Here is a 27,156-nt window from a genome sequence, read left to right as displayed (position 1 = left end):
CACAGAGGCCACATGACATACAAATAGCAAACAAGTAACAGATATCAGAAACCAGTTGATAAACTCAGTTCCAGTACACATAACATAAGTTTCCATCAGTTGGGTCCACACCTTACAGAAAAGATTAGACTAGCATAGATGCCTGCTACGCTGAGCGACCAGCACAACATCCGATCGTTTCCCAGACACTAGGACCACAATGGATTACATAAATTGTGCTCTTGCGCATACAGAGGCCACCCCTTTGAAATCCTAGCAATCCCATCCCCCAAAAGGCTCCAGGTATGATAACATGTGACCCAAGAAATCGCATAGCCATTCGTTTCAAAAAAAGAAATCGCATAGCCACAATGCCTTTTTCCTTCCGGCAGCAAATTGGAATATTCCTTTGAAAAGAACTGTAAGTAGCAGACAATGATCGGGTACCTTTTAGTAACTTAGAAAGGGACTACGGTACAATTCATAATAGATATAAAGCACAGCAATAGAACAGACTACAAACCAGGCACCATCCTTCAGTAGGGGTAGATAGTAGACTGCACACAAACATTGGGCTGTATACTGAAGAAGCTGACAACACTTCATGCATGACTCGGAACACTGCAGGTGTCAACGCAGTGCTGGAGCTTACTCCATAGTCACGACCACTCCAGGTGACAATAGAAGAGGTGCTCCTCGCTACAAGTTATATCAAGAATTAATTATTTCAGCACTTTCACAAATATGTGGTTACGAAAACAATCGTTATCACAAACAAATTCCCATATACTAAGCAGTGCCAATATAGAAATCACTAAACACTCAATTGTACCTGGACTGAAAACGATTGGAGGGTTATATCACGATGTGTCATTATTCCATATATAGAAACTGTCCTGGGTTTCCATCTCGAACATGACCATCTGCTGCTCTTCTAGATTTTCAGAAGCCACTAAAAGTTCCCAACCACGATGAAGCGAGAAATAGCCATCCTTTTGAACCATGTAAAACTTGAAGTAGCGATCATGCTCAGTCTTAATAACAACCCACCAGCTGTCGCCAACAATTTCATCTATCGGTGGGAAATCCTAAGCAATTGATAAACCACCATATTATACTCAATCCATGTTTCCATCATAGACATGCCACTAAAATTGCATTACAGTACTCACCACAGAGAGACGGAATGTGTTGAATAAATAAACTTCGAAATGAGGCGTGTTATTCGCCTGCAGTGCGTAGCAAACAAAATCATTCCAGCATCAATCAAATACAAAAAATACAGATACATGTTTTTAACCCACACAAAAAATAACAGAAATGAAGATAACATACAACATCATCTTCAGAATCGTTTGGTTCTTCATCTGTGGTGTTAGACAAAGACCAGCCTAGATTCACTTCACTGCATAAACATCAGCAACAAAACCCAAAAAAAATTAACAGATTTAGTGTAGGCCATCAAAAATATATGCAACAAATCAACGCAGAAAAACGGGTCTGTATGCACCTTGAAAGGACTCCGCTGCATGTCCGGAAACACTGCTGTTGCGGCCTAACGGCACTCCAGAACGCGAAGAAGAACCAATGTGTGGCATATCTGGACACTAACCACCACCTGCTCCTTTGTGAAACATAAAAAAGACTCAATCTATGTAGATAAGACTGTAACTTATCGACAGACAAAGACGCATCAAATCAGAACCAAAAAATAAACTGCACTGCCCCTACAGGTACTCTCACCCGCATAGAAACTCATGTATAGCAATCGCCTCAATAAACTGAAACAAAATTTCTTTTTTGATGTGTCCCGATATCTATCTATCCGTGGCTTTTTAGGAATGTATCTCACTCGTAACCGTTCTAGTTCCCGGGACCATAGTGGTTTCCCGGTGCCCCTTCTTGTGCATCAGATCGTTGTCTCCGATTGGAGCTACCTACGTACGGGCGGCCAACAGGAGGCGCAAGAAAGGTAAAGTAATATGACATTTTGCGAAGCCTACCAACTTGAATTAACACAGATTGATTCAACAGTTCTCAGCATTAAGGGATAAATATATTCCTTAGTTCTTCCACGCACACCTTTCCTTGTGTCTCCTTTCTTGGGGTAGCAATTTCTTCTATCCCACACTGCCTGATGTCACCGTGCAGCAGCAAGTCTGAAAAATCAGTATGCAGTCATTCAGTCCGTCAGAGAATGCACTACTGAAGAATGCACTAGCTCAGCAAATTTGCACGGAGTGGCCTGCATGCAAGGAAGCTTGCAGCAGCTTTCATTCAAACATGAGAGACCGACTGTGTAGGCATTGGACCATCAACATGAATTTCATGAAGAACGTTTCACCACGAAGCTACAGCAAATAAGAACCCTAGATCGTAGATTTGGTAGACATGAATCCTAGAATCTACAATCACCTGGTGGGGTGAGCGGGAGAGTCCTCACGGGAGGGCTTCGGAGATGCGGGCGTCGTCCCCTCAGGGTCGGGGACGCAGCGGCGCGCGACCTGCCGGCGGAGCTGCGCGAGGGACGCCTGACGGCGGCGGCGCTGCGCTGCGCTAGCCCAAACCCTCGAACCGTCATCAGAGGCAGAGCGCGCGAGGCGTCAGGACCCAAAATAGCTAGCTACGCCTACGCGTACACGGTCCCCGTCGAACTACAGAGTGTAACAGTGCCACGTAAGTGCACTGATTTGGTTTAGCAGTGCTTAATTGGATAAGTGGTAGACACGCGTCAGTCATCTAGGTGGGGGAAGGAATTAAATCACAGCCATTCGCATCCACTGCACACGGCGCGGTGACTGGTGCGTGCACCTAGGCTGCTCGGGGCTTGGCTAGGCACGAGGGGCTTTCAAGGGCTCCAGTCGACAAGGTTTGTCCTTGCGGCCGCGCACGTGAGTGCCGTGGTCGCGGGCTCGCTACGAGTGTGCGCAGTGCGCACGTACGCGCGACGACGTGCAGCGCTCGGACACCGAGTGCAGGCGAGCGAGGCGGGCGCGCGTCATGGTGCGCAGCGCCGCTGAGCCAGGGGCTGCGTTCCACCGGGCGGCGGGTTGTTCACGTACGACGGCTGCCCAGGCATGTGTGTACGTGGTGGTGCAGTGGTGAGCGCGCCATAGCGTAGCGAGCTCGATCGTGAGGATCAGTGTCAAAGGAGTATATATGGGCATGTAGCCCGTGGCCCGATGGCCCGGCATGAGGCCCGGTGTTTTGGCCTGGCTCGGAGCACCAGGCCGTGCCTGGGCCGCTGCTCAGGCACGCCGAACGGCATGGCCCGGCCCGACTATTGAAGCCAGGCCCGGTGTCGGCCCGGTCGCTACCTCCACAGCCCACCAGCAGCCCAGCTTCCACCCTTAACCCTAGCTTCATCATGTACCGCATCCACACCCATCTCCTCCAATCCAGCACACTCACGCACGCTCCCCTCGTAACCGCGACCTCGCGAGTCGCGACGCGGAGCGGACTGGCCGTCCCTCCCTCACACGACGCCGCCCCTGGAGTTGGACCACGCGACCTCGGTTGCCTCCTCCACGTCCTCCCGTGCAACCGCGACGGAGGTAGCGTCGAGCGCCACGCGACCTCGGCTGCCTCCTCATCCCTCGTCCCAAGCGGATCCGGCCTCCTCCACACCGCCGCGCAGCCGCACCGCAGGCACCGCACGGAGGCTCTCTCTCCGGCTCCGTCACTGCGCTTCGGCCTCCTCCGACAGTGTGCGGTGCCCGCTCCTTCGTGGGCCTCAGGCCAGCCCGGCACGTTGAATTGACCGTGCCTCTCGGGCTGGCCCGGGCCGAAAAACGGCCCTGCATGCCGTGCCTGCGCCATCGGTCAGGCACGACGCTCGGCTCGGCACGGCCCGAGCAGCACGGCGTGCCTGGCAAGAGTGGCGTCCATGAACTGGTAACGTGGTTGATATATAGGGCCCTTGAAGGATTATTAGTTTTGAAAAATAGGTTTTCAAATGAATTCGAGTAACAGTTCGAGTTCATTTGTTCACTGAACCAATTAATTCCGAAAGCCGGTCCAAATCACACATAGCACGTACTCCACCATGCATATACAGTATATACACGCAATGCATCATATTATTATTGCATGAAAAATCTTCGAAATATGTTTGTGTTTAATTTGAGCAGAAGCTTAAATTCAACTTATTTTATCTTTTCAGAAAGACACATTAGTTTTTGAAAGTAGCATAGTGTTGTCATGATGACTTGCCTTGGTCGAGGTCGTGACTAGGGAAATTTTATTTTAAAGATTTTCCATAAGGGATTTTCACAAAATAGAATAAGGTGTGAGAGAGCTAGCACACTTTTCATAGGAGGCTTTTGTATTTTGAATGGGAGAGGATTATAAATGTGTTCAGTGTGAGTCGTTGACAACACTAGTAAAAAGGGTTTATTTACAATCCAAATAAATTTATTGGGTTTTGTTTTGGTAAACAAGGTAAGAAAGTGAGAGGGTTGACTTAGTTTGACCTACAAACTACATGCAACAAATCATCAAAGCAATGTTTTAAGAAAAAAATTGGTATTTTTGTATTACATAAAAGCCCGCGCCGAAGCTCGCCCGCTTCGGCGATGGAGAAGGCAGCATCAAGCAGTCCCTGTGCCTGCGCTCGCCAGCGAAGGACAGTGTTCATTTGGGTCGGAAACGATTTCTCCATTTTGGAGGTACCGGATGAACCTGCATCTAGGAGGTATTATCCTTGTGAGGATGAATCCAACCCACTTGCACCCCAACCAAACACTACCAAATCAACTCATCTCAACCGACAAGGACCCTCAATCCAAACACACTCTAAATGGACGCAGACCCTTCCTTGGTGTGGTTCAACAGTACTGACAGGTTGTTGGAGAGGGCAACTTGCTTTAGTGGATGGGCATAGCCGGTTGTTTCCAGTTGCTTGTGGTGTACTCCCTCCATCTCAAAATATCTGTTACTTTCGCTTTCCGAGAAACAACTTTGATAAAATATATATTAAAAAATATTAATATTTATGGTACATAACTAGTATCATTGGAAAGATCTTTGAATCTAGTTTTTTAATAAATTTATTTGGAGATACAAATGTTGTACGTATTTTCTACAAATCGAGTCAAACTTGTGGCATAAAAACCGGAAACGACAAATAAACTGGAACAGAGGGAGTATTTGAATCAGAGTCTGCTGAATGCTGGAAATAGTTTTTTGAGAAGCTCCAGTCTGCAATTGGTTCTCCTACATGCCTTGTAATCTCTACTGATGCAGGGCCTTGTTTAGATTGCAAATTTTTGCAATCTGGACACTGTAGCACGTTTTGTTTGTATTTGACAAACTTTGTCCGATCATGGACTAACTAGGCTCAAAAGATTCGTCTCGTGATTTACAACCAAACTGTGCAATTAGTTATTTTTTTTACCTACATTTAATGCTCCATGCATGCATCCAAAAATTGATGTGATAGAGAGAGTGAAAAAACTTAGAATTTAGAGGTGATCTAAACAAGGCCCAGGTAAAGGAATTGACCATGTAGTCACATCAGTCTTTTCCCAATGGAGTTGAGCATAGAGAGTGAACTTTCAGAGCAGGTACACTGTGGCCTGCAGAGCATACAATCAACAGCACTACTATCAGTACCATTACAACATAATGCAGAAGGCTTCACCAAAGGCAATTAAACCTGTTTGGTACGGCTCCGAGATGCTTCGGCTCCTACACTGTTTCATGCTATAGCGTGTCAGAACCGAAGCCGGAGGAGATAGAAATTCGAGCTTCACTGGCTCCGTGAACAGTAACCACGCTACAGTGAGAGGGAAAGGGGGAGTGAAACACATCTCTGCTGCTACAGTGTTCGTTGTAGGGGTGTCAGCCGGAGCCGGAGCTGCCGGGAGCCTGGCCAAACAGGAGGTTGCTACAGTGCTAAAGTGGATTGAAGACACACATAAGCCCTTGTGGAACCGATGGAGGTTACCCAGGCTGACTTCAGCTTCCATACGATCGAAAGGGCGCGGCAACGCCGCACAGGTGTTTCTAGTATTCATTATTCCAACAAGAACATAGCTAGAAACGAACAGAGCATATAGACCATTGTGTTGGACTGTCATAATTTTTTTCAGTGAAATATAACAACCCTACACTTGTATGCATGCCTATGCACAATAGCCCTAGCTTAGCTTGCTAGTAATTGGTAAGACATTTAATTTACACAAACAGCTGACAGTGAGATCAATGAAACGACATGTTCAGGGTTGGTAATTAAATGTAATCACTTATATTAAAGTAGCTGCATACCATTGAAGCTGCACATCAGCTCTAGAGCAGCCACAGACTTCTATGCAGTAGCAGCGCATCGCCAAGGAACATATGCTAGTTAATTCCTCACATGCTCTCCAACGGTTGGAGCACAAATCAAACAAGCAAAACAGAAAGGGAAATTGATCCTAACATTATATTTAAAAGATAAATAAGATTACTGGAACGGAATGGGGAAATCGACTTAATTGCATTGCATGATGCAGGCAAATATAATGTTAGGATCTCAGTCATGGGGAAATCGATTTTAATTTGCACGCTGAGTGGCAGTGTAGATGGTATAAGTTGAAGCATGCTACGCGGAGATCAGACCAGGCCGGTGTCCTTCCACAGGATTTGCGCCTCTTGCCTTTGCGGACGCGGATCAGGGATGGGCGCGGCTGCTCGCGTCTCATCTACGAACAAGTCAGGCACAGAGGAGGGGATGGCGCACCTGGTCCAAAGGATCTCGCGCCTCGCGCCTGCGCCTTCTTGTTGGCGTCGTCGTTGGGTGTCGGCGGTGCGCACGGGCGGCGCGACGCGCGAGCTAGGCTGGCGAGTGGCGACGGCCGGGCCGAGGCGGTGCCGCCGCTCGGTGGGGAACTCAAAAAGGCTCAGCCGCTCAGGTGGCGCGATTGAGTTTTAAACCAACTTATACCCAGGCTGCTCGATACTGCTTGGAACCAAATTTCAGTGGGCCGGCCAGATGGGGTATTTATATCGAACTTTTTGGTTTTTAATTTTGGGTAATGGGTTTGGGTCAACCCACAGGAGCAGTATCCCGTCACGGCCTGGTTGAGATGGGCCTCACGGCCTGTGTTGACGACTCGACAACTCAAACAGAGGAGGAATCGAGAAGATTCGAGAACCCAAACAGAGGAATCGGGAAGACTCGAGAACCCAGAATGGCATCCGGGATCGTTGTGTTGGGTAGAGGGGAAAGCGAGGAAACTCGGGAGGGCAATTGGAATCTTGGGTCCTCACCACTGCGCCGACCAAGTGTGCTTGAAGGGGCCCGTACTGTATTTTTAATGTAATGCTACCGACTAAAAGCCTGTTGGATCTACTGGCACTAAAAATTACTATATAAAATTAATATTAATGGTTCCAAATAGACCTACTAATTATTAGTTAGAGAGTTGCTAATTATTATTTTTATTAGCAGGTTTGAAGTTGTTACTGGGTGTTAATAGTTCATATACACTTTCGACTTACTATCTAACCACCTATTACAGACAGACCCTGCTAAAAAAGTGGAACATTCGTTGCACAGACACAGTAGACAGCAGCGCTAGATGATCCAGTAGTCACGGTGTTAGCGTAAGGTGGACGCTGATTCAGGTAGAGAACGCGTTTCCATTTTTTTTTCTCCCCTCCCGATTGTATATAAAAACACCGGTCCCTCCGGCCGGACTCCCAGCCTCGCGCGCTCACGGTGTCACCTGCTCCTTCCATTCCATTCCATCGATTTGATTGGATTCATGGCGACGGAGCAGGAGGCAATCCGCGCGGCTGTGGCGCCTGCGCTCCGCCTCCTCGGGGTTCTCTTCCTGCTCTCCGGTGCTTGGTCCACGTCCGCTGCCTCCCCGGGCGCCCCGGTGTGCGCGGGCTCACGTGAGTAGCTGCTGCCTGTGGCGCTGTGATAGCGTATGCATGCTTCTTGCTTCTTGCTTCTTGCTCCTTGGTGGCCGTCGATCCTGCTTGCTTCGCTAGCTGTATGTGTTGCCCTGTCCATTTTATCTAAAAAAATGTGTTGGACTGCCCGCCGCAGGGGAGCTGGTGGTGCTTGGAGAGGCGCTGGGATTCTGCAGCGGTGACGGCGGCGTGAGCTGCTGCGACGCCGCCGACGACGTGGGGCTCAGGGCGGAGCTCGAGGGCATGCGCATCTCCGACGCCACGTGCGCTGCCATCGTCAAAGCCTTCCTCTGCACGGTAATGAGACATGACGCGTTGTCTGGAGGGTCGGTCGAGGTGAGGGGTGATGGGCCGCGGACGACCCGGCCTCGAGCGATACGGAGAATGAGGTCTCGCGCGAGACGAAGATCGGGCTCCCTGCCGAGGCCTCGCGCGAGACGCCTCGCGCGATACGGAGAATGCACCCCCTGCGGAGGCCTTCCGTGGAGAGCCTCGGGCGAGGCGGAGACGGCGTTCCCTGCCGAGGCCTTCCCTGGAGAGCCTCGCGCGAGGCGGAGTTAGTGTCAGGATGCCGAGACCTCCTGCTCGAGGCTCGAGGCGAGGAGGAGGAGGACCCAGTGGGCTCGGTCATGGCGGGTGAGGGGCCCACGGCTTACCTTCTAGCTTTATTTTTTAGATGGGACTTTAGCGACCCATTTGAGGTTTGCTTGGGGTACCCCGTTCTAAGGTACCCGACAGTAGCCCCCGAGCCTCGGGGGGAGTGCTTGCACTCTCCCTGAGGGTTTGCCGAGGCTGGGTTTATACTTGCTCCGTAGGTATTGGGTTTTGTTTTTTTTTTAGGTTCCGGTGGGTGCGCGCGAGCACACCCGTCAGGTGTAGCCTCCGAGCCCCTGGAGGAGTGAAGTTACTCCTCCAGGGGCTTTCTCCATTTTCGCGTTTGAGCGAGTAGTTCTTACTGCATTTGCCGAGCCCATAAGCGCAAGTTCGGGTTGTGGGGGTCTCGGCGAAGCTGCAGGAAAAAGCCCTCTAGCCTCCGCATGAAGCGAGAGGTTCGTCAGGGCCCCCCCTGACTTTGGGTATGACCCTCACGCTTCCTTTCGCTCGGAAGGAGGGGTGGAATGTGCCAGGCTACCCTCGATGGGCGCGAGCGTGGACACTTCCGGTGAGCTGTTATCGGGTAGTCCGAGTGGAGGCCCGAGCCCCGTTCGCTTGGGGACGGCTAGTGGTCCAGAGACGCACTCCAAAAGTACCAGAGGATTTCTCTAGTGGGTGCCGAGGCCGTTCGTTGGGCCTCGGTGGCTCGATGCCTCCCTACGGTGGGATCCCATTCGGATACTTTCCTGCCGGTCTCGGACACGACTTAGGACGCCCCGAGCGACTGTTCGCTCGGGCCTGGGCCATTCGTAGGCTCGCCCCGAAGTCATCCCTGACTCTGTTGCCCTGGGGCGGCTGTCGAAACCTCTTGGAGGCCCATCCTTCGAACCCCTGGACCGTAACGGGCTCGGTGCCCTTTATCGTGTTTGTAGCGAAACCTCTAGCGCGGTTTTAGACCGTTTGTCTTTGTCTTAGGTGTCCTGGCCCTTTCATCTGACCTTCGCATGTCCTTTTTGTTCGGACGGAGGGTTTGTTTGCCGGGCCCATTCTGGTCTCAGCAAGGTTGCAGGAAGAGCCCCTAGCCTCTACGTGAGAGGGCCATCGGGAGTTCCCCTGGCTTTTTATACGCCCCTCGCGCGTGAGGGCTTATTTACCGAGGCCCCTTTGGGCGCGAGCCCGGGTTGTGGGGTCTCGGCATGTTTGCAGGAGGAGCCCCCTAGCCTCTGCATAGGGCGAGAAGGCCGTCGGGGATTCCCCTGACTTTTTATGCGACCCTCGTGCTTCCTTTTCGCTCGGAAGGAGGGGTGGAATGTGCCTCGCTACCCTCGATGGGCACGAGCGGTGGCACTTCCGGTGAGCTGTTATCGGATAGTCCGAGTGGAGGCCCGAACCCCGTTCGCTAAGGGTTGGCTAGCGGTCCGGAGACGCACTCCAAGAGTACTAGTGGATTTCTCTAGTGGGTGCCGAGGCTGTTCGCTGGGCCTCAGTGGCTCGGTGCCTCCCTATGGTGAGATCCCATTCGGATACTTTCCTGCCGATCTCGGACACGACTTTGGGCGTCCCAAGCGTTTTGCTTGCTTGGGCCTCGGCCCCGTATAGGCTCGCCCGTGGTCGCCCCTGACTCTGTTATCCTTGGGCGGCTGTCGAAACCCCTTGGGGTCCAGCCTTCGAACCCCTGGATCGTAATAGGATCAGAGCCTGGTTCCTTCATACGAAAGGAATAGGCCGCGGGGAATATCTTCCCTATTGGCTCGACAGCAGGTGGCGCGCCTTTTGAGGCGGTTTCATGGGGGGGGCGAAACGACGCCTACTGCCATAGTGGCCGAGCGTGACGTGGTGGATGGGACATAACTATCCTCGCATTTAATGCGGGAGACGTGGGCGCGTGGGTCGATGAAATCGGCTCGTGGTTAACTGCGCCGGACAGGGGGAAGACTTCCCCGATTTCGTCGCCCGTTCGTTTCGCCTCCTTCCTGCATAAATACCCGAGGAGTCTCGCCCCTCCTCGTCTTACCTTGCCTGCATTAGCGCCGCCTTCGTCGAGCCGTCGCTAGAGCAGCGGGTGCCGGGAAGAAGAGGAGAGAAGAGCGAGCCTAGGGAGAAAGCGAGAAAAAAGCGAGAGCATGGGAGGGAGAGAAGAAACTCACCACCGCACCTGATTCCTCCATCGCACCCATGGCCGGCGACATCGTTGTTGTCGAGGTGGACCCCTAGGATCCGTCGGATGTCACCGAGGAGATGCTCCAGCCGCTTGTCGACGGTGGTCTCCTCCGCCCGGTGACAGACCCCACTAGGCCGGAGTGGATTGCTCCGTACGGCGAGCCGGAGCCGAGGCCTTGCGACGGCTATGTCGTAAGCTTCATCTCCTTCCACGAGCGCGGCCTCGGCGTCCCGGCGGACCGGTTCATGCGGGCGCTCCCGCACTACTACGGCGTAGAGCTCCACAATTTTAACCCCAATTCCATCGCTCAGGCGGCTATCTTTGTTGCCGTCTACGAGGGGTATTTAGGGATCGCTCCCCATTAGGAGTTGTGGCTCCATCTGTTCCGGGCGGGGCATACTACCAAGCCGACGGGCACGTCGGGTAAGAGGAAGGCGGCGCAGGCTGGAGGCTACACTCTCCAAGTGCGTCAGGACTGCCTGCACCTCTACATCCTGGCCCAACTCGCGTCCTCCAACCGCCGGTGGTACACGAGTTGGTTTTACCTCCGCAATGACGACGGAGGGCGTCCCCCCTACACCGGGCAGATTGTGGGGAGTTGCCCGGAGAAATGGAAGTGGGGCATCCCAAAGGTCGACCAGCCCAAGCTGGAGCTGCTCCTAGAGGGGCTGGCGAGGCTACAGGGCCATGGCCTCACCGTGGCTGTGGTTGTGGCCACCTTCCACCACCGGAGGGTGCTGCCGCTGATGGCTCGGCGACGGCGGCTATTCGAGATGAAGCCGGGTGAGCCCATTGAGGGCACCCGGATGTCCTCCTCCGCCCTTTCCGATGAGGAAATTCTTCGTCGGGTGGGGGAGACGGTAGAGGCGAAGCTGAGGGGCGGCAACTTGACCCCTATCGTGATGCGGCCGTCGTGGGGGTTCCTTTCGCTGGTAAGTCGTGTGCCGCTGTAGCCTCTGAACCTCCTCAGTCTCCCCTTACCCCTTGTTCCCTCATGCGTGTTTGTTATTACTTCAGGGGATGAGGGACGTGCGCTCCTCTCCACCGCCCATTCCCGAGGACGCGGGGCGACGGGTGATCAACCGCGCTCACGCCGATGCGTAGAAGAGGCGAAAGGACGCCAAGGCGGCGAAGCACACGAAGCACATCCTCGCACGCGAGGAGCTGGATAAGCGCCGCCGTCAACAATGGAAGGACGGTCTCCCGCTAGAGGAATCCCCGTCAACGTCGTTGTCGACGGAGGCCTCGGACGGGAACAACAAGGGCGAGGGAGGGCAAGGTCCCCTGGACCACCTTCCTAACGTCGTGGAGGTGAACTGCGTCCCGTTGTCGGTGATGATGGTGTTGGGGACCCCAAACCTATGGATGATGTCAGTGAAGAATAGCACCGCCTGCTCGGATTTGATTCGATTGATCGGACGAGCCTCGATCCATTTGGAGAACTTATCGATTGATACCAATAGATGGGTGAAGCCCCCGGGGGCCTTTTGTAGAGGCCCGACCGTGTCGAGCCCCCACACGGTGAATGGCCATGTGATGGGGATGGTTTGTAGGGCCAGGGCCGGGAGATGTGTCTGCCGGGCATAGTACTGGCATCCTTCGCAGGAGCGTACTAGCTTGGTAGCATCGGCGACTGCCGTCGGCCAGTAGAACCCCTGGCGAAAAGCGTTCCCTACGAGCGTCTGAGGCGCCGCATGGTGCCCGCAGGCGCCTGCGTGTAAGTCCCAAAGCAGGGCTTGGCCCGCTTCGGAACTGATACACCGTTGGAGGACACCTGAGGGACTTCGCCTGTACAATTCGCCGTTGTAGAGGGCGTAGGTCTTGGCTCGCCACGCAAGCCATCGTGCTTTGGTTCTGTCGTCAGGATGCTCCCCCCGATCAAGCCAATCGAGGAACGGGACTCGCCAATCCGCGTCCTGATTAGTCTGTGGAGGCTCGGTGTTGACTTCCATGACCTCGGGCTTGGTCGAGGGGGTCTCGGCAGCAGAGGGGGCGTCGAGCTTCGCCGCGGGTTCCACAGGTGGGCCCTCCTCTGTTGCCGAGGTGTATCCAATGGAAGGTTTGTGGAGGTCTCTAGCGAAGACGTTCGGGGGGACCGGGGCCCGTGCCGAGGCCATCTTTGCCAGCTCGTCGGCGGCCTCATTGTACTTCCGTGCGACGTGATTTAGCTCGAGACCGTCGAACTTGTCTTCTAGACATCGTACCAACTTGCAGTAAGCCTCCGTTTTGGGGTCGAGGTAGTTTGACTCCTTCATTACTTGATCTATGACGAGCTGTGAGTCGCCTCGGACGTCGAGGCGCCGCGCCCCAAGTTCGATGGCGACTTGTAAGCCGTTGATGAGGGCCTTGTATTCGGCCACGTTGTTGGAGGCGGCGAAGTGGAGCCACACCATGTAGCGCATGTGTACTCCGAGGGGCGAAATGAAGAGTAGACCCGCGCCTGCCCCAGTCTTCATTAGGGATCCATCAAAGTATAGGGTCCAGCACTCCGTCTGAATTTGAGTGGGTGGCAGTTGGGTATCTATCCATTCAGCCACGAAATCGGCCAAGACCTAAGACTTGATCGCTTTTCGAGGCGCAAAGGTTAAGGTTTCCCCCATAAGCTTGATAGCCCATTTGGCTATCCTGCCCGAGGCCTCCCGGTTATGAACTATTTCGCCTAGGGAGAAAGATGATACCACAGTCACTGGGTGCGACTCGAAGTAGTGACGCAGTTTGTGCCGGGCCAGGACCATGGTGTAGACCAGCTTCTAGATGTGGGGGTAGCGTGCTTTGGTCTCGGAGAGTACCTCGCTGATGAAATAAATAGGTCGTTGGGTGGGCAGAGTATGCCCCTCTTCCTGCCTCTCTACCACTATGGCAGCGCTGACCACTTGGGTCGTTGCGGCAACGTAGAGCAAGAGGGTCTCGTCCATGGTCGAGGGTATCAGGACGGGAGGATTCGTGAGCAGTGCTTTGAGTCTATCGAGGGCTTCTTCGACCTCGGGAGTCCAAGAAAAACGCTCGGATTTTCTCAAGAGTCGGTACAGAGGCAAACCTTTTTCGCCGAGGCGCGAGATGAAGCAGCTTAGGGCCGCAAGGCATCCCATGACCCTCTGTACTCCCTTGAGGTCCCTGATTGGTCCCATGCTGGTTATGGCCGAGACCTTCTCTAGGTTGGCTTCGATGCTGCTTTTCGAAACTATGAATCCCAAGAGCATGCCTCGGGGGACCCCGAACATACACTTCTTAGGATTGAGCTTGATGCCCTTTTCTCTAAGGCATTTGAAGGTTATCCTCAAGTCATCAACGAGATCCTCAGCCTTTCTGGTTTTGACCACGATGTCATCTACGTAGGCCTCGACGGTCTGCCCGATGTTGTCACCAAAGACCTGGGTCATGCACTGCTGGTACGTGGCACCTATGTTTCTGAGGCCGAAGGGCATCGTCACGTAGCAGTACAAGCCGAACGGTGTGATGAAAGAAGTCATGAGCTAGTCAGACTCTTTCATCTTGATTTGATGGTAACCAGAGTACGCATCGAGGAAAGACAGGGTCTCACACCCTGCAGTGGAATCAACGATTTGATCGATTCGAGGTAATGGGAAGGGGACCTTTGGACAGGCTTTGTTCAAACCGGTGTAGTCTACACACATCCTCCATTTCCTATTTTTCTTCTTGACTAACACGGGGTTAGCCAACCACTCTGGGTGGGACACTTCCTTGATGAACCCGGTCGCCAAGAGTTTCTGTATCTCCTCACCAATGGCCCTACGCTTTTCCTCGTCGAAGCAGCGTAGGCGTTGCCTCGTGGGTCTAGATCCGGCCCGGATGTCCAGGGTGTGCTCGACGACCTCCCTTGGTATGCCCGGCATATCCGAGGGACTCCATGCAAATATGTCGGCGTTCGCACGGAGAAAGTCGACGAGCACGGCTTCCTATTTGATGTCGAGGGTGGCGCTGATCCTCAGCGCTCGGTCGTCGGGGCAGGTGGGGTCGACCGGGATGAGTTTGATGGTTTCCGCGGGCTCGAACGCCCCTGCACGACGCTTGGAGTCAGGCACCTCACCACTGAGTTGGTCGAGGTGGGCGATGAGGGTCTCGGCCTCCGCAAGGGCCTCGGCATACTCGATGCATTCAACGTCGTAGTCGTATGCATGTTCATGCGTGGACTCAATCGTGATGACACCGCTAGGGCCTGGCATCTTGAGCTTGAGGTAGGTATAGTTGGGCACTGCCATGAACTTGGCGTAGCACGGCCGCCCTAGAATGGCATGGTAGGCTCCCCTGAACCCGACTACCTCGAAGGTGAGGACTTCCTTGCGGTAGTTGGAGGGGGTGCCGAAGCAGACAGGAAGGTCGATGCGCCCAAGGGGTCACGTGCGCTTCCCTGGCACAATGCCGTGGAAGGGTGCGACGTCGCCTCGGAGCCTCGACCGGTCGATCTCTAAGAGCTCCAGGGTGTTGGCGTAGAGGATGTTGAGGCCGCTGCCTTCGTCCATCAACACCTTGGAGAGTCGGGTGTTGCCGATGATCGGGTCGACAACCAGTGGGTACTGCCCGGGATTCGGAACATGGTTAGGGTGGTCATTTCGATCGAAGGTGATCGCCTCTCGAGACCAGTCGAGGTACTAGGGGGTGGCCACCTTGACCAAGAAGACTTCTCGGCGCTCCCTCTTGCGCTGCCATGCCGTAAGGCATGCCGAGGGCCCACCGAAGATCATGAAGGCATTGCGTACCTCGAGGAACCCGTCGTTCTTGTCCTTGTCTCGGTCACCGGCACCCTTTTGCTTGGCGTCGTCGTCGGGGAGCCCGAGCCTGGCATAGTAACGCCACAGCATGGTGCAATCCTCGAGAGCATGCTTGACCGGACCCTGGTGGTAAGGGCAGGGCTTCTTGAGCATGTCGTCGAAGGGCCTAGGGCCTTTGAAGCCTCGGGGGTTCTTGCGTTCTGCGGCCGCGACCAGATCAGCCTCCAGGACCTCCTGCTTCCCTAGGCACCCCTTTTTCTTTCTCTTGGGGAGGTGGGAGGCTGAGGCCTCAGGGGCCTCGTCCCTCCGCTTACCCCTGATGTCGGGGAAGATGGCTCCAACAGCCTCTTCACCCAAGGCGAAGCTGGTGGCGATGTCGAGGAGTGTGGCAGCAGAGCGCGGCACATTTCGACCTAACTCTCGAACTAAGTCCCGACAAGTGGTGCCGGAGAGGAAAGCCTAGACGATCTCCGAGTCGCCGACACTGGGCAACTCGGTGCACTGTTTGGAGAAGCGCCGTATGAAGTCTCGGAGAGACTTGTCCGGCTTCTGGCGACAGCTCTTAAGATCCTAGGAGTTCCTAGGGCGCACGTATGTGCCCTAGAAGTTCCCGACGAAGACTCTAACCAAGTCATGCTAGTCGTGGATTTACGAGGGAGGAAGGTGCTCGAGCCAGGCTCACGCTGAGTCTGACAAGAGCAAGGGGAGGTTGCGGATGATGAGCAGGTCATCGTCCGCGCCACCTAGCTGGCAGGCCAGGCGATAATCGGCAAGCCAGAGTTTAGGGTTGGTCTCGCCACTGTACTTTGTGAGATTGGCTGGTTGCCAAAACCGAGCGGGGAAAAGAGCAGCGTGGATGGCCCTGCTGAAGACCCGAGGGCCTGGCGGTTTAGGGGAAGGACTATGGTGGTCCCTGCTATCGTAGCGATCGCCTCGGTGTGGGTGGTAGCCCCGAGCAGGCCCCTCGTTGTCGTGGCGTCGTCGCCTGCTGACCACCTCATGGTCTCCCTGTACCTCGCGTCGATTGCCGAGGCGGTCCAGAAGCACAGGGGCCCTGTGGGCTATCGGCGCTCGGTCGGGCTCGGGACGAGTTGGGGCTTCCCTGTCCTGCCGAGGCGGTGCCGTGGGTAGGTTCGAGGCGCTCTCGTGTCATCGGGAGGTGGAACTCTCAGCCTACTGAACCGCTGCGGTCTCTAGGAGATCCCAGAGCTTGCCGTGGACCCGCCGCCCCTCCATGGTAGAAGGCTCGGGCATTGCGCGGACCAGCATTGCCGCAGCCGCGATGTTCTGGCTAGCGCGATTGAAGACTGGGGGTTGCTCACTCCCTTCGTCGTCATGGATGCGGTGATGCACATCGTGGGCCCTCCATCGGGCTCCCCTGCCTTCGCCGCGACCTCGCTATTCCTATTCGAGAGTCTCGAAGCTGCTGCAGAAGGAGTTGGTCTTGTTCGACCTTGGCCTAGAGCTCACGGAGCTGTTCTAGGTCTAGGCACTGAGGTCGCGCAAGAGCGACGTTCTCATTTTGTGCGGCTGGCAGGACGGCGTGTGGAGGTGTGACAGCGCCCGCGCCTGGGCGAAGCGGGGAACGGCTACCTGCCCCTTTGTCCTCTTCGCCCGCCCTCGGCATCCCGAGCCTGACGTGAAAACACTCACGAGTGGGGTCGTAGGTGCCTTCGTCGTCGGAGTCGGAGTAGCCGAAGCAGTAGTCGCTTCCGACCAAGAACTGACGCAAAGCCCCAGGGTCGTTGAGTCCGGAGAAATTCACTCCGGGCCATGCCTCGTTCTCATCCAAGGAGTCAGCGTGGATGCTCAGGTCGAGAGCTAAGCGCTGGCGGCGTTCCGAGGGATGCTCATGAGCGGCAGTGTAAGTGTAGGCGTAAGAGGCGGCGGCATTTCTCAACCCAAAGGGGTATGGGGATGGTGCCATCGCTAGATTCTACCCCGCCGGGGTCGGTTCTTCAGGGAGTGGTGGAGCGGAGCTTGACGACTGGGCATCACCGCGTGTCATAGGCGACTTTCCTTTGTCCAAGCTCAGGCTAGACAGGTCCCCAGCCAGGGACCCTGTGCCCACAGCTGGTCGTAGGATATCGGCGGGAGGTGGCGTGGCGCCCCGGATTCGCGTGGCGTCGAGGTGGCCTTGTTCGTGTCGTGCTTGGCGAACGCGGCGAGAGCGGCCGCCCGGGCACTGCCTGCGCCTGGGCTGCCGGGGTGTGACTTCATCGTCGGACGGTGGGGCTCGAGGAGTGAGGAGTACCATGTCATACTCATGCCCTAGAGACATGAACTCTAGGCTCCTGAACCAAACCACGGTGCCGAGACGCAATGGTCGTACGGGGTCTGCCATCCGAACCTGCTGGGATGACGAAACTGACACGCAACGCCCCCTACCTGGCGCGCCAACTATCGGTGTTTCGGACCGAGGGGTCCTCAACCAACCAGTGAATTTGTTCTGCGTGCTCCCGATTCCGGATGGTGATGCAAAGAGACAAAGGTTTATACTGGTTCAGGCAATCGAGGCCCTACGTCCAGTCTGAGAGGTCGATCTTGTATTTCTTGCACCGAAGTGCTCATAGTAGGGGGTTATAAGCTAAGGGAGAGAGGGAGCTGGTCCTAGGTCTCGGCAGGGTGTCGTGCAGGCCGCTTGAGGCGTTGCTCTCAGGCGACAGGGATGTGCGTGTGTGTGTGTGTGTTACAAGGCGTTCTCCTCCCGTCCCTCAAAACGGCCCAAGTCCTCTTCTTTTATAGCCTGAAGGGAGGACAAGGACGATACATGAGCTAACTATACGGTGTCGTGTGAACAGAGGCGGCGTGTCCGGGCCCTGTAGTCTGTTCTTGTGGTGGCGTGGTCGTCGGAGTGGTCCGTCCTTGGAGCACTAGAGCGGCGTGGTCGTCCCATCAGATTTTGTGCGTCGTGGGAACCCCGGGACTGCCTTGGAGTGGGTGCGGTGGTGAACGTGCAAGCCACTATGGACGGACTGTGCGCGAGGCCGAGGCTTGGTCGGTGCCGAGGCTGCACCACGGTGGAGGGGTCTCGGCAGGCGCGAACCCCAAGATCGCCGAGACCTTGGTGTACAGTGCCGAAGCCTCGAGCGGGCGGCTGATCGTGGGCACAGTGTTAGGACACAGTGGCCGATAATCCCCGTCGTACCCTGTCCCAGCTGGTATGGCATTGATCGTGGACATAGTGTTAGGGCACAGTGGCCGGTAATCCCCGCTGTGCCCTGTCCCGGCCGGTATGGCGCTGATGCGACCTCGGGTCGCGTCAGCCATTCTATGGCGTTGAGCCATCGTCCGGCTGAGATTGTGGGAGTGGTTGAAGCATTAATGAGACATGACGCGTTGTCTGGAGGGTCGATCGAGGCGGGGGGTGATGGGCCGCGGACGACCCGGCCTCGAGCGATACGGAGAATGATGCCTCGCGCGAGACGGAGATCGGGCTCCCTGCCGAGGCCTCGCGCGAGACGCCTCGCGCGATACGGAGAATGCACCCCCTGCCGAGGCCTTCCGTGGAGAGCCTCGGGCGGGGCGGAGACAGCGTTCCCTGCCAAGGCCCTCCCTGGAGAGCCTCGCGCGAGGCGGAGTTAGTGTCAGGATGCCGAGACCTCCTGCTCGAGGCTCGAGGCGAGGAGGAGGAGGACCCAGTGGGCTCGGTCGTGGCGGGTGAGGGGCCCACGGCTTACCTTCTAGCTTTATTTTTTAGATGGGACTTTAGCGACCCATTTGAGGTTTGCTTGGGGTACCCCGTTCTAAGGTACCCGACAGGTTTATTTACAATCCAAATAAATTTATTGGGTTTTGTTTTGGTAAACAAGGTAAGAAAGTGAGAGGGTTGACTTAGTTTGACCTACAAACTACATGCAACAAATCATCAAAGCAATGTTTTAAGAAAAAATTGGTATTTTTGTATTACATAAAAGCCCGCGCCGAAGCTCGCCCGCTTCGGCGATGGAGAAGGCAGCATCAAGCAGTCCCTGTGCCTGCGCTCGCCAGCGGAGGACAGTGTTCATTTGGGTCAGAAACGATTTCTCCGTTTTGGAGGTACCGGATGAACCTGCATCTAGGAGGTATTATCCCTGTGAGGATGAATCCAACCCACTTGCACCCCAACCAAACACTACCAAATCAACTCATCTCAACCGACAAGGACCCTCAATCCAAACACTCTAAATGGACGCAGACCCTTCCTTGGTGTGGTTCAACAGTACTGACAGGTTGTTGGAGAGGGCAACTTGCTTTAGTGGATGGGCATAGCCGGTTGTTTCCAGTTGCTTGTGGTGTACTCCCTCCGTCCCAGAATATCTGTCGCTTTTGCTTCCCGAGAAACAACTTTGATAAAATATATATTAAAAAATATTAATATTTATGGTACATAACTAGTATCATTGGAAAGATCTTTGAATCTAGTTTTTTAATAAATTTATTTGAAGATACAAATGTTGTACGTATTTTTCAAACTTGTGGCACGAAAACCGGAAATGACAAATAAACTGGGACAGAGGGAGTATTTGAATCAGAGTCTGCTGAATGCTGGAAATAGTTCTTTGAGAAGCTCAAGTCTGCAATTGGTTCTCCTACATGCCTATGCATGGCCTTGTTTAGATTGCAAATTTTTGCAATCTGGACACTGTAGCACGTTTCGTTTGTATTTGATAAACTTTATCCAATTATGGACTAACTAGGCTCAAAAGATTCGTCTCGTGATTTACAACCAAACTGTGCAATTAGTTATTTTTTTTACCTACATTTAATGCTCCATGCATGCGTCCAAAAATTGATGTGATGAAGAGAGAGTGAAAAAACTTAAAATTTGGAGGTGATCTAAACAAGGCCCAGGTAAAGGAATTGACCATGTAGTTACATCAGTCTTTTCCAATGGAGTTGAGCATAGAGAGTGAACTTTCAGAGCAGGTACACTGTGGCCGGCAGAGCATACAATCAACAGCACTACTATCAGTACCATTACAACATAATGCAGAAGGCTTCACCAAAGGCAATTAAACCTGTTTGGTATGTCTCCAAGATGCTTCGGCTCCTGCACTGTTCATACTGTAGCGTGTCAGAACCGGAGCCGGAGAAGATAGAAATCCGAGCTTCACTGGCTCCGTGAACAGTACCACGCTACAGTGAGAGGGAAAAGGAGAGAGAAAAACCGCTGCTACAGTTCGTTGTAGGGGTGTCAGCCGGAGCCGGAGCTGCCGGGAGCCTGGCCAAACAGGAGGTTGCTACAGTGCTAAAGTGGATTGAAGACACACATAAGCCCTTGTGGAACCGATGGAGGTTACCCAGGCTGACTTCAGCTTCCATACGATCGAAAGGGCGCGGCAACGCCGCACAGGTGTTTCTAGTATTCATTATTCCAACAAGAACATAGCTAGAAACGAACAGAGCATATAGACCATTGTGTTGGACTGTCATAATTTTTTTCAGTGAAATATAACAACCCTACACTTGTATGCATGCCTATGCACAATAGCCCTAGCTTAGCTTGCTAGTAATTGGTAAGACATTTAATTTACACAAACAGCTGACAGTGAGATCAATGAAACGACATGTTCAGGGTTGGTAATTAAATGTAATCACTTATATTAAAGTAGCTGCATACCATTGAAGCTGCACATCAGCTCTAGAGCAGCCACAGACTTCTATGCAGTAGCAGCGCATCGCCAAGGAACATATGCTAGTTAATTCCTCACATGCTCTCCAACGGTTGGAGCACAAATCAAACAAGCAAAACAGAAAGGGAAATTGATCCTAACATTATATTTAAAAGATAAATAAGATTACTGGAACGGAATGGGGAAATCGACTTAATTGCATTGCATGATGCAGGCAAATATAATGTTAGGATCTCAGTCATGGGGAAATCGATTTTAATTTGCACGCTGAGTGGCAGTGTAGATGGTATAAGTTGAAGCATGCTACGCGGAGATCAGACCAGGCCGGTGTCCTTCCACAGGATTTGCGCCTCTTGCCTTTGCGGACGCGGATCAGGGATGGGCGCGGCTGCTCGCGTCTCATCTACGAACAAGTCAGGCACAGAGGAGGGGATGGCGCACCTGGTCCAAAGGATCTCGCGCCTCGCGCCTGCGCCTTCTTGTTGGCGTCGTCGTTGGGTGTCGGCGGTGCGCACGGGCGGCGCGACGCGCGAGCTAGGCTGGCGAGTGGCGACGGCCGGGCCGAGGCGGTGCCGCCGCTCGGTGGGGAACTCAAAAAGGCTCAGCCGCTCAGGTGGCGCGATTGAGTTTTAAACCAACTTATACCCAGGCTGCTCGATACTGCTTGGAACCAAATTTCAGTGGGCCGGCCAGATGGGGTATTTATATCGAACTTTTTGGTTTTTAATTTTGGGTAATGGGTTTGGGTCAACCCACAGGAGCAGTATCCCGTCACGGCCTGGTTGAGATGGGCCTCACGGCCTGTGTTGACGACTCGACAACTCAAACAGAGGAGGAATCGAGAAGATTCGAGAACCCAAACAGAGGAATCGGGAAGACTCGAGAACCCAGAATGGCATCCGGGATCGTTGTGTTGGGTAGAGGGGAAAGCGAGGAAACTCGGGAGGGCAATTGGAATCTTGGGTCCTCACCACTGCGCCGACCAAGTGTGCTTGAAGGGGCCCGTACTGTATTTTTAATGTAATGCTACCGACTAAAAGCCTGTTGGATCTACTGGCACTAAAAATTACTATATAAAATTAATATTAATGGTTCCAAATAGACCTACTAATTATTAGTTAGAGAGTTGCTAATTATTATTTTTATTAGCAGGTTTGAAGTTGTTACTGGGTGTTAATAGTTCATATACACTTTCGACTTACTATCTAACCACCTATTACAGACAGACCCTGCTAAAAAAGTGGAACATTCGTTGCACAGACACAGTAGACAGCAGCGCTAGATGATCCAGTAGTCACGGTGTTAGCGTAAGGTGGACGCTGATTCAGGTAGAGAACGCGTTTCCATTTTTTTTTCTCCCCTCCCGATTGTATATAAAAACACCGGTCCCTCCGGCCGGACTCCCAGCCTCGCGCGCTCACGGTGTCACCTGCTCCTTCCATTCCATTCCATCGATTTGATTGGATTCATGGCGACGGAGCAGGAGGCAATCCGCGCGGCTGTGGCGCCTGCGCTCCGCCTCCTCGGGGTTCTCTTCCTGCTCTCCGGTGCTTGGTCCACGTCCGCTGCCTCCCCGGGCGCCCCGGTGTGCGCGGGCTCACGTGAGTAGCTGCTGCCTGTGGCGCTGTGATAGCGTATGCATGCTTCTTGCTTCTTGCTCCTTGGTGGCCGTCGATCCTGCTTGCTTCGCTAGCTGTATGTGTTGCCCTGTCCATTTTATCTAAAAAAATGTGTTGGCCTGTCCGCCGCAGGGGAGCTGGTGGTGCTTGGAGAGGCGCTGGGATTCTGCGGCGGTGACGGCGGCGTGAGCTGCTGCGACGCCGCCGACGACGCGGGGCTCAGGGCGGAGCTCGAGGGCATGCGCATCTCCGACGCCACGTGCGCCGCCATCGTCAAGGCCTTCCTCTGCACGGTAATAAAGTGTGCTTCGATCCTCCTCGTCCTCGATGGCGACTCCGGCCCACTTATCACTCACCATCGTTTCACTCCCTCTCTCTCACTTTTTTTTTTGTTCTTCTTCTTCTTCTTCTTTTTAGTTTTTGCCATTTGCTGTGTATGCTGGCATCAAATGAATAATCGGATGATGGATACTGTATATACGTATATTATAGTATATGCGGCTGAGTGCGGACCATTCCCCGCACCGCACCAACAAAAAGCAGCACATGCAATGATGGAATCTTTGATGTGCCTTGAGATTATCACATCAGCAGGTCAGCTGCTCATCCCAAAGGGGTGGTGTGTGTATTGTACACTATACAGTCTACACTGTATGTATACGTATACGTATAAATAAGTATAAAATAAATATATATTAGTTATTATTAAACAACAAAACCCCATCTGCCTTTCCCCTCCTTCCCGTCTCTCTCTCTCTCTCCTCTTCCGCCTCTTCTTGCACCAGTTCCCCGCCAGCAGACTTACGCCACCATGGCCAGATCCGTCTGCGCCGCCGGCGCCCCTGCCGTGCCGTGTCCGGATCCACCCATGGCGCGGCATCAGCGCCACTCGCCTTGGTTGGATCCACCGTCCCCCGCCGTTTCGTGCCCAGGTCCAGCTTCTATGACTCCACTCTATCCCCTCCCTCTCAGGCTCCCCGCGCCTCAGCGGTGTGGGGTTGGAAACTTGGAATGGCTCGCGACTACAGTCGTGGAGCCAACAAATCCACCACATCTGCCTCCAAGGCATGCTGTGGATACTACTTGACTCTTGTCTCCTGTTGTTCATCTGGATCTTCATTCGCTGGTCCTGTGATTGGACTGATACTAGGTTCGGAAACATCTGATAGGTACAGCTACAGCCCAGCTGAAAAGAATTTCGGCATCCTTTATCGACTAATCTAGTACAGGGACAACTGATTGATTGACAAGCACACATGTTCGAGCAGTTGGTATGCGCACGTTTTAATTAATTAATTTCTAATCTTTCAGTCGATATACGAATGATGGCTGCAAATTCTACTCAAAACTGTATATCTGTAAGTTTTTGCGCAAACCTGCAGATGCATCTGAATCGGTTTCCATTGGGTCAACATTGGGTCAATGCACATACATCAGCATAATATATGGGGTGCCTGCGGAGCTTGTGTCATGTGTGTTCATATAGCGTTTAGTGTTTGTAAAAGGTTTGAGGTGTGTTGTCTGGAAAAAAAAAAATGCATGCTACGAGATTTCGAAGAAAAACAACTTTTCATGAAAACACAAGCACATTTTCGATGATCTGCAATTAGCTGATGAGGCCTGCATGGACAAATACTGGTGGTTTGACATTCCCCAATTACTCATGCAGAGATGTGTGCCGTCCCTCTCGGCCATGCTGTTCAACTCGGCTGACTCCTCGACGACCATGAAGCTCGCGGCTCCTCTCCTCTGCGAGTCTATTCAGTCGTCGATCTCTGCCCAGCGCCAGCCCCAGTCCCCTACTACCCGTCTGCCATGGCAGCAGGACACGTTGTGCCTGGAGCGAATCAGCGCAGGATCCTACATCACCATGGCCGCTCACCCAGACGGCTCAGGCCGAGTCTTCTTGTCCAGCCGAGAAGGAAAGATCTGGCTGGCCTCAATGCCTGAACAGGGTTCTGGAGGCGCCCTGCGTGCTGACAGTCCTTTCCTCGACATCACGGATCGAGTGCACCATGATGCGGTGCTCGGACTGGTGGGCGTGGCGTTTCACCCAGGTTTCACCACCAATGGGCGCTTTTTTGTCTCCTACAACTGTGACAGCAGCACCTCGCCGGTCTGTGGTGACAGCAGGTGCTGGGGTTCTGCTGCCGGAAATGGCTCCCGTTTGTGCAGATATCAGCTGGTCGTCTCTGAGTTCTCTGCTAAAGGTGGCACTGACTATTCCAAGGTAACAGATTTCACTTTCTATTTCTGTGAGTTTTATTCACCTAAATGAGACTAGATTTTTTAGTAGTACTACATAGAAATAGGAGCGAGCCTGAAGATTCAAGGATTCCCTAGTGCTTTGCTCATGATCGACATTATTGCTAATTAATTTTCTGCCCATCTGCATGATTTTAATTTGTTAGGCAACTCACGCTTATCCATCTGAAGTGAAGAGGATCTTCACCCTGGGTTTGCCCCACCCACCCACATCATATTCCTACCAGCATCATGGCGGACAGATCCTGTTCCAGCCAAGTGACAGTGACGGATACCTCTACCTCATCACTGGAAACGGCGATCTCTCAAAGAACGGGAGGTCATTTTTTGGTAAAATCATAAGGTTCTACGTCGGCGGTATGCCAGGTAGGCAAACGTTTCAACAGGCCCGTATGTACCAACATGTGTGTTGCTCTGTGGTCTCAGGTTCATTTCTGTACCTGTGATTTCCAGGAGAAAACAGACGGACAAGCAATCGTGCCACTCCAAAGATGGACAAGCCGGAGATGTTTGCCACGGGTCTGAACAACCCAAGCGGATGCAGTTTTGACTCCAACAGGCCTTCCTATTTGTACTGTGCGGACGTCAATGAGGTACAGATATACTACATGCTTATCTTTCTCACTGAGCATTCATTCTGGATAACTATTGATTTGAATCTGAATTCGCCTGAAAATTGGTATGCAGAAACGGTACGAGCTAGTGTATCTTATCACGAGTGGTAGAAACTACAGTGGCTCCTCAAAGGTGACTGTCTCCAGCATCATCAACCACGGCCGCCCTGCTGATGGCAGGATGCCATCAATCGTTGGTGGTCTCGTGTACAGAGGGTCTGCAGATCCCTTGCTGAAAGGAAGGTACAGAGATGATAAACACATCACTTTGCTGTGTAATTGGTTTGAACATGGTACACTGTACTCACATGTCTGATCGTGTTACATTACATGCTTGAATGTAGGTATCTGTACATTTATGCCTCCAGTGTGTGGGCCGGCGTGGATGCCCTTGACAGCAGGAGCAACAGGCGCCGCGCCTCTGCTCAGGTTCCCATCGTGAGGTGCTCCATGAGCAGCCCTCTGCCCTGCAACGGCATCGGCATCGGCATCACTGGGCGTGTGCTGTCCTTGGGCGAGGACAGCAGCAAAGACGCCTTCGTCCTCGCCGCCGGAGGCGTGTTCCGACTTGTTCCACCGAGCCTATGCGGCATTACTCGGCCGCTGCAGCCTGCACGTGGTGCAGGCTGGGTGCTGTCCATGGTGGGATTTGCGCTGTTGTTTGCGCTCTACCTGGTCTGGACGACAATATTTGGCAGCGGCGGACAGATTAGGGGAAGCTGTAACGAGTGCTTCCGCGAGATCAGTTGCTGCAACTTTTATTTCTGGGGAACCCGCAAGAGATCAGCTCGCAAGAGAAAGAGGGCGAGGTGGGCAATGAACAACTGATCATGCATGCCCAGGCTCTTGCGGGGCCGCTGAACTGGTAATAAGGTGACAACAATTCTGCTGGTGTATGTATATGCATTCACACCAGCCAAATCTGAGCTCGAAGCGTACATGTATATGCATATGGCTCCGGTGCCCGGCGGCGAAGGGAAGGTCATATGGATGTGGAAACGTAGGTGATTGTGTAGGGTCGGATCCAGTTTTAACTATGTGCTAAGTATTGCTGGTGTGAGTGGTAGCGATTATGAAGCCAACCGGGACAAGATTATGTAGATCTTATTAATGGGGTTCGGTCCTTCAAAGAATTGTATGATCCCTATGTAAATATAATAATATGTCGGTGTATGTGTTGACCACTAGTTTGGTTGTTCGATTATGCTTTGGTGACAGCAAAACTAAACACGCAGTAATAATGCTATTCTCAAAGGAGACTGAAGCACCTGGGGCTGTTTGATGGATACCCTGCTGGCCAGGCCTAATTTCGGCCGTTGACGGTGGCGGCTCGGCAGCGTTTGGACGTGATGTGCCGTTGTTTGGCTTGGGCGCTTGGCTGGCTGGTGTAACTAATCTCCAGATCAATTCGACGCCTGTCTGGCCAATTTGGGCGGCCGAGACAGCACTGTGACCAGCGAAAGATTTGGCACGGCCAACACTACTGCAGAACGTACAATCTCTACTGGACAATTGCGTTAGCAGTGATATGGCTTTGTTACCGGATCAAAAGCCTAGGATTTAGACAGCGAGGACCCTCCAATCAATCAGATTAAGTTGATCTGGCATCCTTTGGCCAACACTCAACCCAACTAATCCAGGCGTCTCCAGTAGCACCATTCGTGCTAACCACACATA

The 27,156-nt window shown here is 53.2% G+C and overlaps 3 protein-coding genes across 8 annotated transcripts; 2 read left to right on the top strand and 1 right to left on the bottom strand.

The window, feature by feature from the left end:
* Window positions 1–68: 68 nt before the first annotated feature.
* Window positions 69–2,632, bottom strand: LOC136509128 (uncharacterized). Of its 3 annotated transcripts, none has more exons than XR_010772236.1 (8): window positions 2,395–2,632; window positions 2,060–2,138; window positions 1,490–1,597; window positions 1,315–1,384; window positions 1,152–1,208; window positions 812–1,067; window positions 503–678; window positions 69–398 (listed from the first exon to the last, which is right to left on the bottom strand). XR_010772236.1 is itself a non-coding variant. In XM_066503935.1 (7 exons), exons 1-6 carry the CDS (start codon window positions 2,558–2,560, stop codon window positions 840–842), a joined length of 708 nt encoding a protein of 235 aa, XP_066360032.1. In that variant the 5' UTR covers window positions 2,561–2,632; the 3' UTR covers window positions 69–678; window positions 812–839. The 3 variants fall into 3 exon arrangements, 1 of the variants encoding a protein (XP_066360032.1); XR_010772237.1 differs by having other exon boundaries at window positions 1,490–1,603; window positions 2,062–2,138; window positions 2,395–2,626; XM_066503935.1 differs by having other exon boundaries at window positions 69–678.
* A 5,051-nt stretch (window positions 2,633–7,683) lies between these two features.
* On the top strand, window positions 7,684–11,740 carry LOC136507597 (HIPL2 protein-like). The gene is made up of 3 exons (XM_066502266.1): window positions 7,684–7,860; window positions 8,018–8,178; window positions 11,654–11,740. The coding sequence occupies exons 1-3, from the start codon at window positions 7,728–7,730 to the stop codon at window positions 11,738–11,740; spliced, it is 381 nt and encodes a 126-aa protein (XP_066358363.1). The 5' UTR covers window positions 7,684–7,727.
* A 10,661-nt stretch (window positions 11,741–22,401) lies between these two features.
* LOC136508017 (HIPL1 protein-like) lies at window positions 22,402–26,666 on the top strand. Of its 4 annotated transcripts, none has more exons than XM_066502616.1 (7): window positions 22,402–22,582; window positions 22,733–22,893; window positions 24,270–24,830; window positions 25,012–25,231; window positions 25,319–25,458; window positions 25,553–25,722; window positions 25,824–26,666. In XM_066502616.1, exons 1-7 carry the CDS (start codon window positions 22,450–22,452, stop codon window positions 26,305–26,307), a joined length of 1,869 nt encoding a protein of 622 aa, XP_066358713.1. In that variant the 5' UTR covers window positions 22,402–22,449; the 3' UTR covers window positions 26,308–26,666. The 4 variants fall into 4 exon arrangements, with proteins under 4 accessions (XP_066358713.1, XP_066358714.1, XP_066358715.1 ...); XM_066502617.1 differs by having other exon boundaries at window positions 22,440–22,615; XM_066502618.1 differs by lacking the exon at window positions 22,402–22,582 and adding an exon at window positions 23,770–23,871 and having other exon boundaries at window positions 22,753–23,532.
* The last annotated feature ends 490 nt before the right edge of the window (window positions 26,667–27,156 follow it).

This window comes from Miscanthus floridulus, chromosome 15, assembly GCF_019320115.1.
Source record: "Miscanthus floridulus cultivar M001 chromosome 15, ASM1932011v1, whole genome shotgun sequence".
Lineage (NCBI taxonomy): Eukaryota > Viridiplantae > Streptophyta > Magnoliopsida > Poales > Poaceae > Miscanthus > Miscanthus floridulus.
This window is presented reverse-complemented; position numbering and strand designations above follow the sequence as displayed.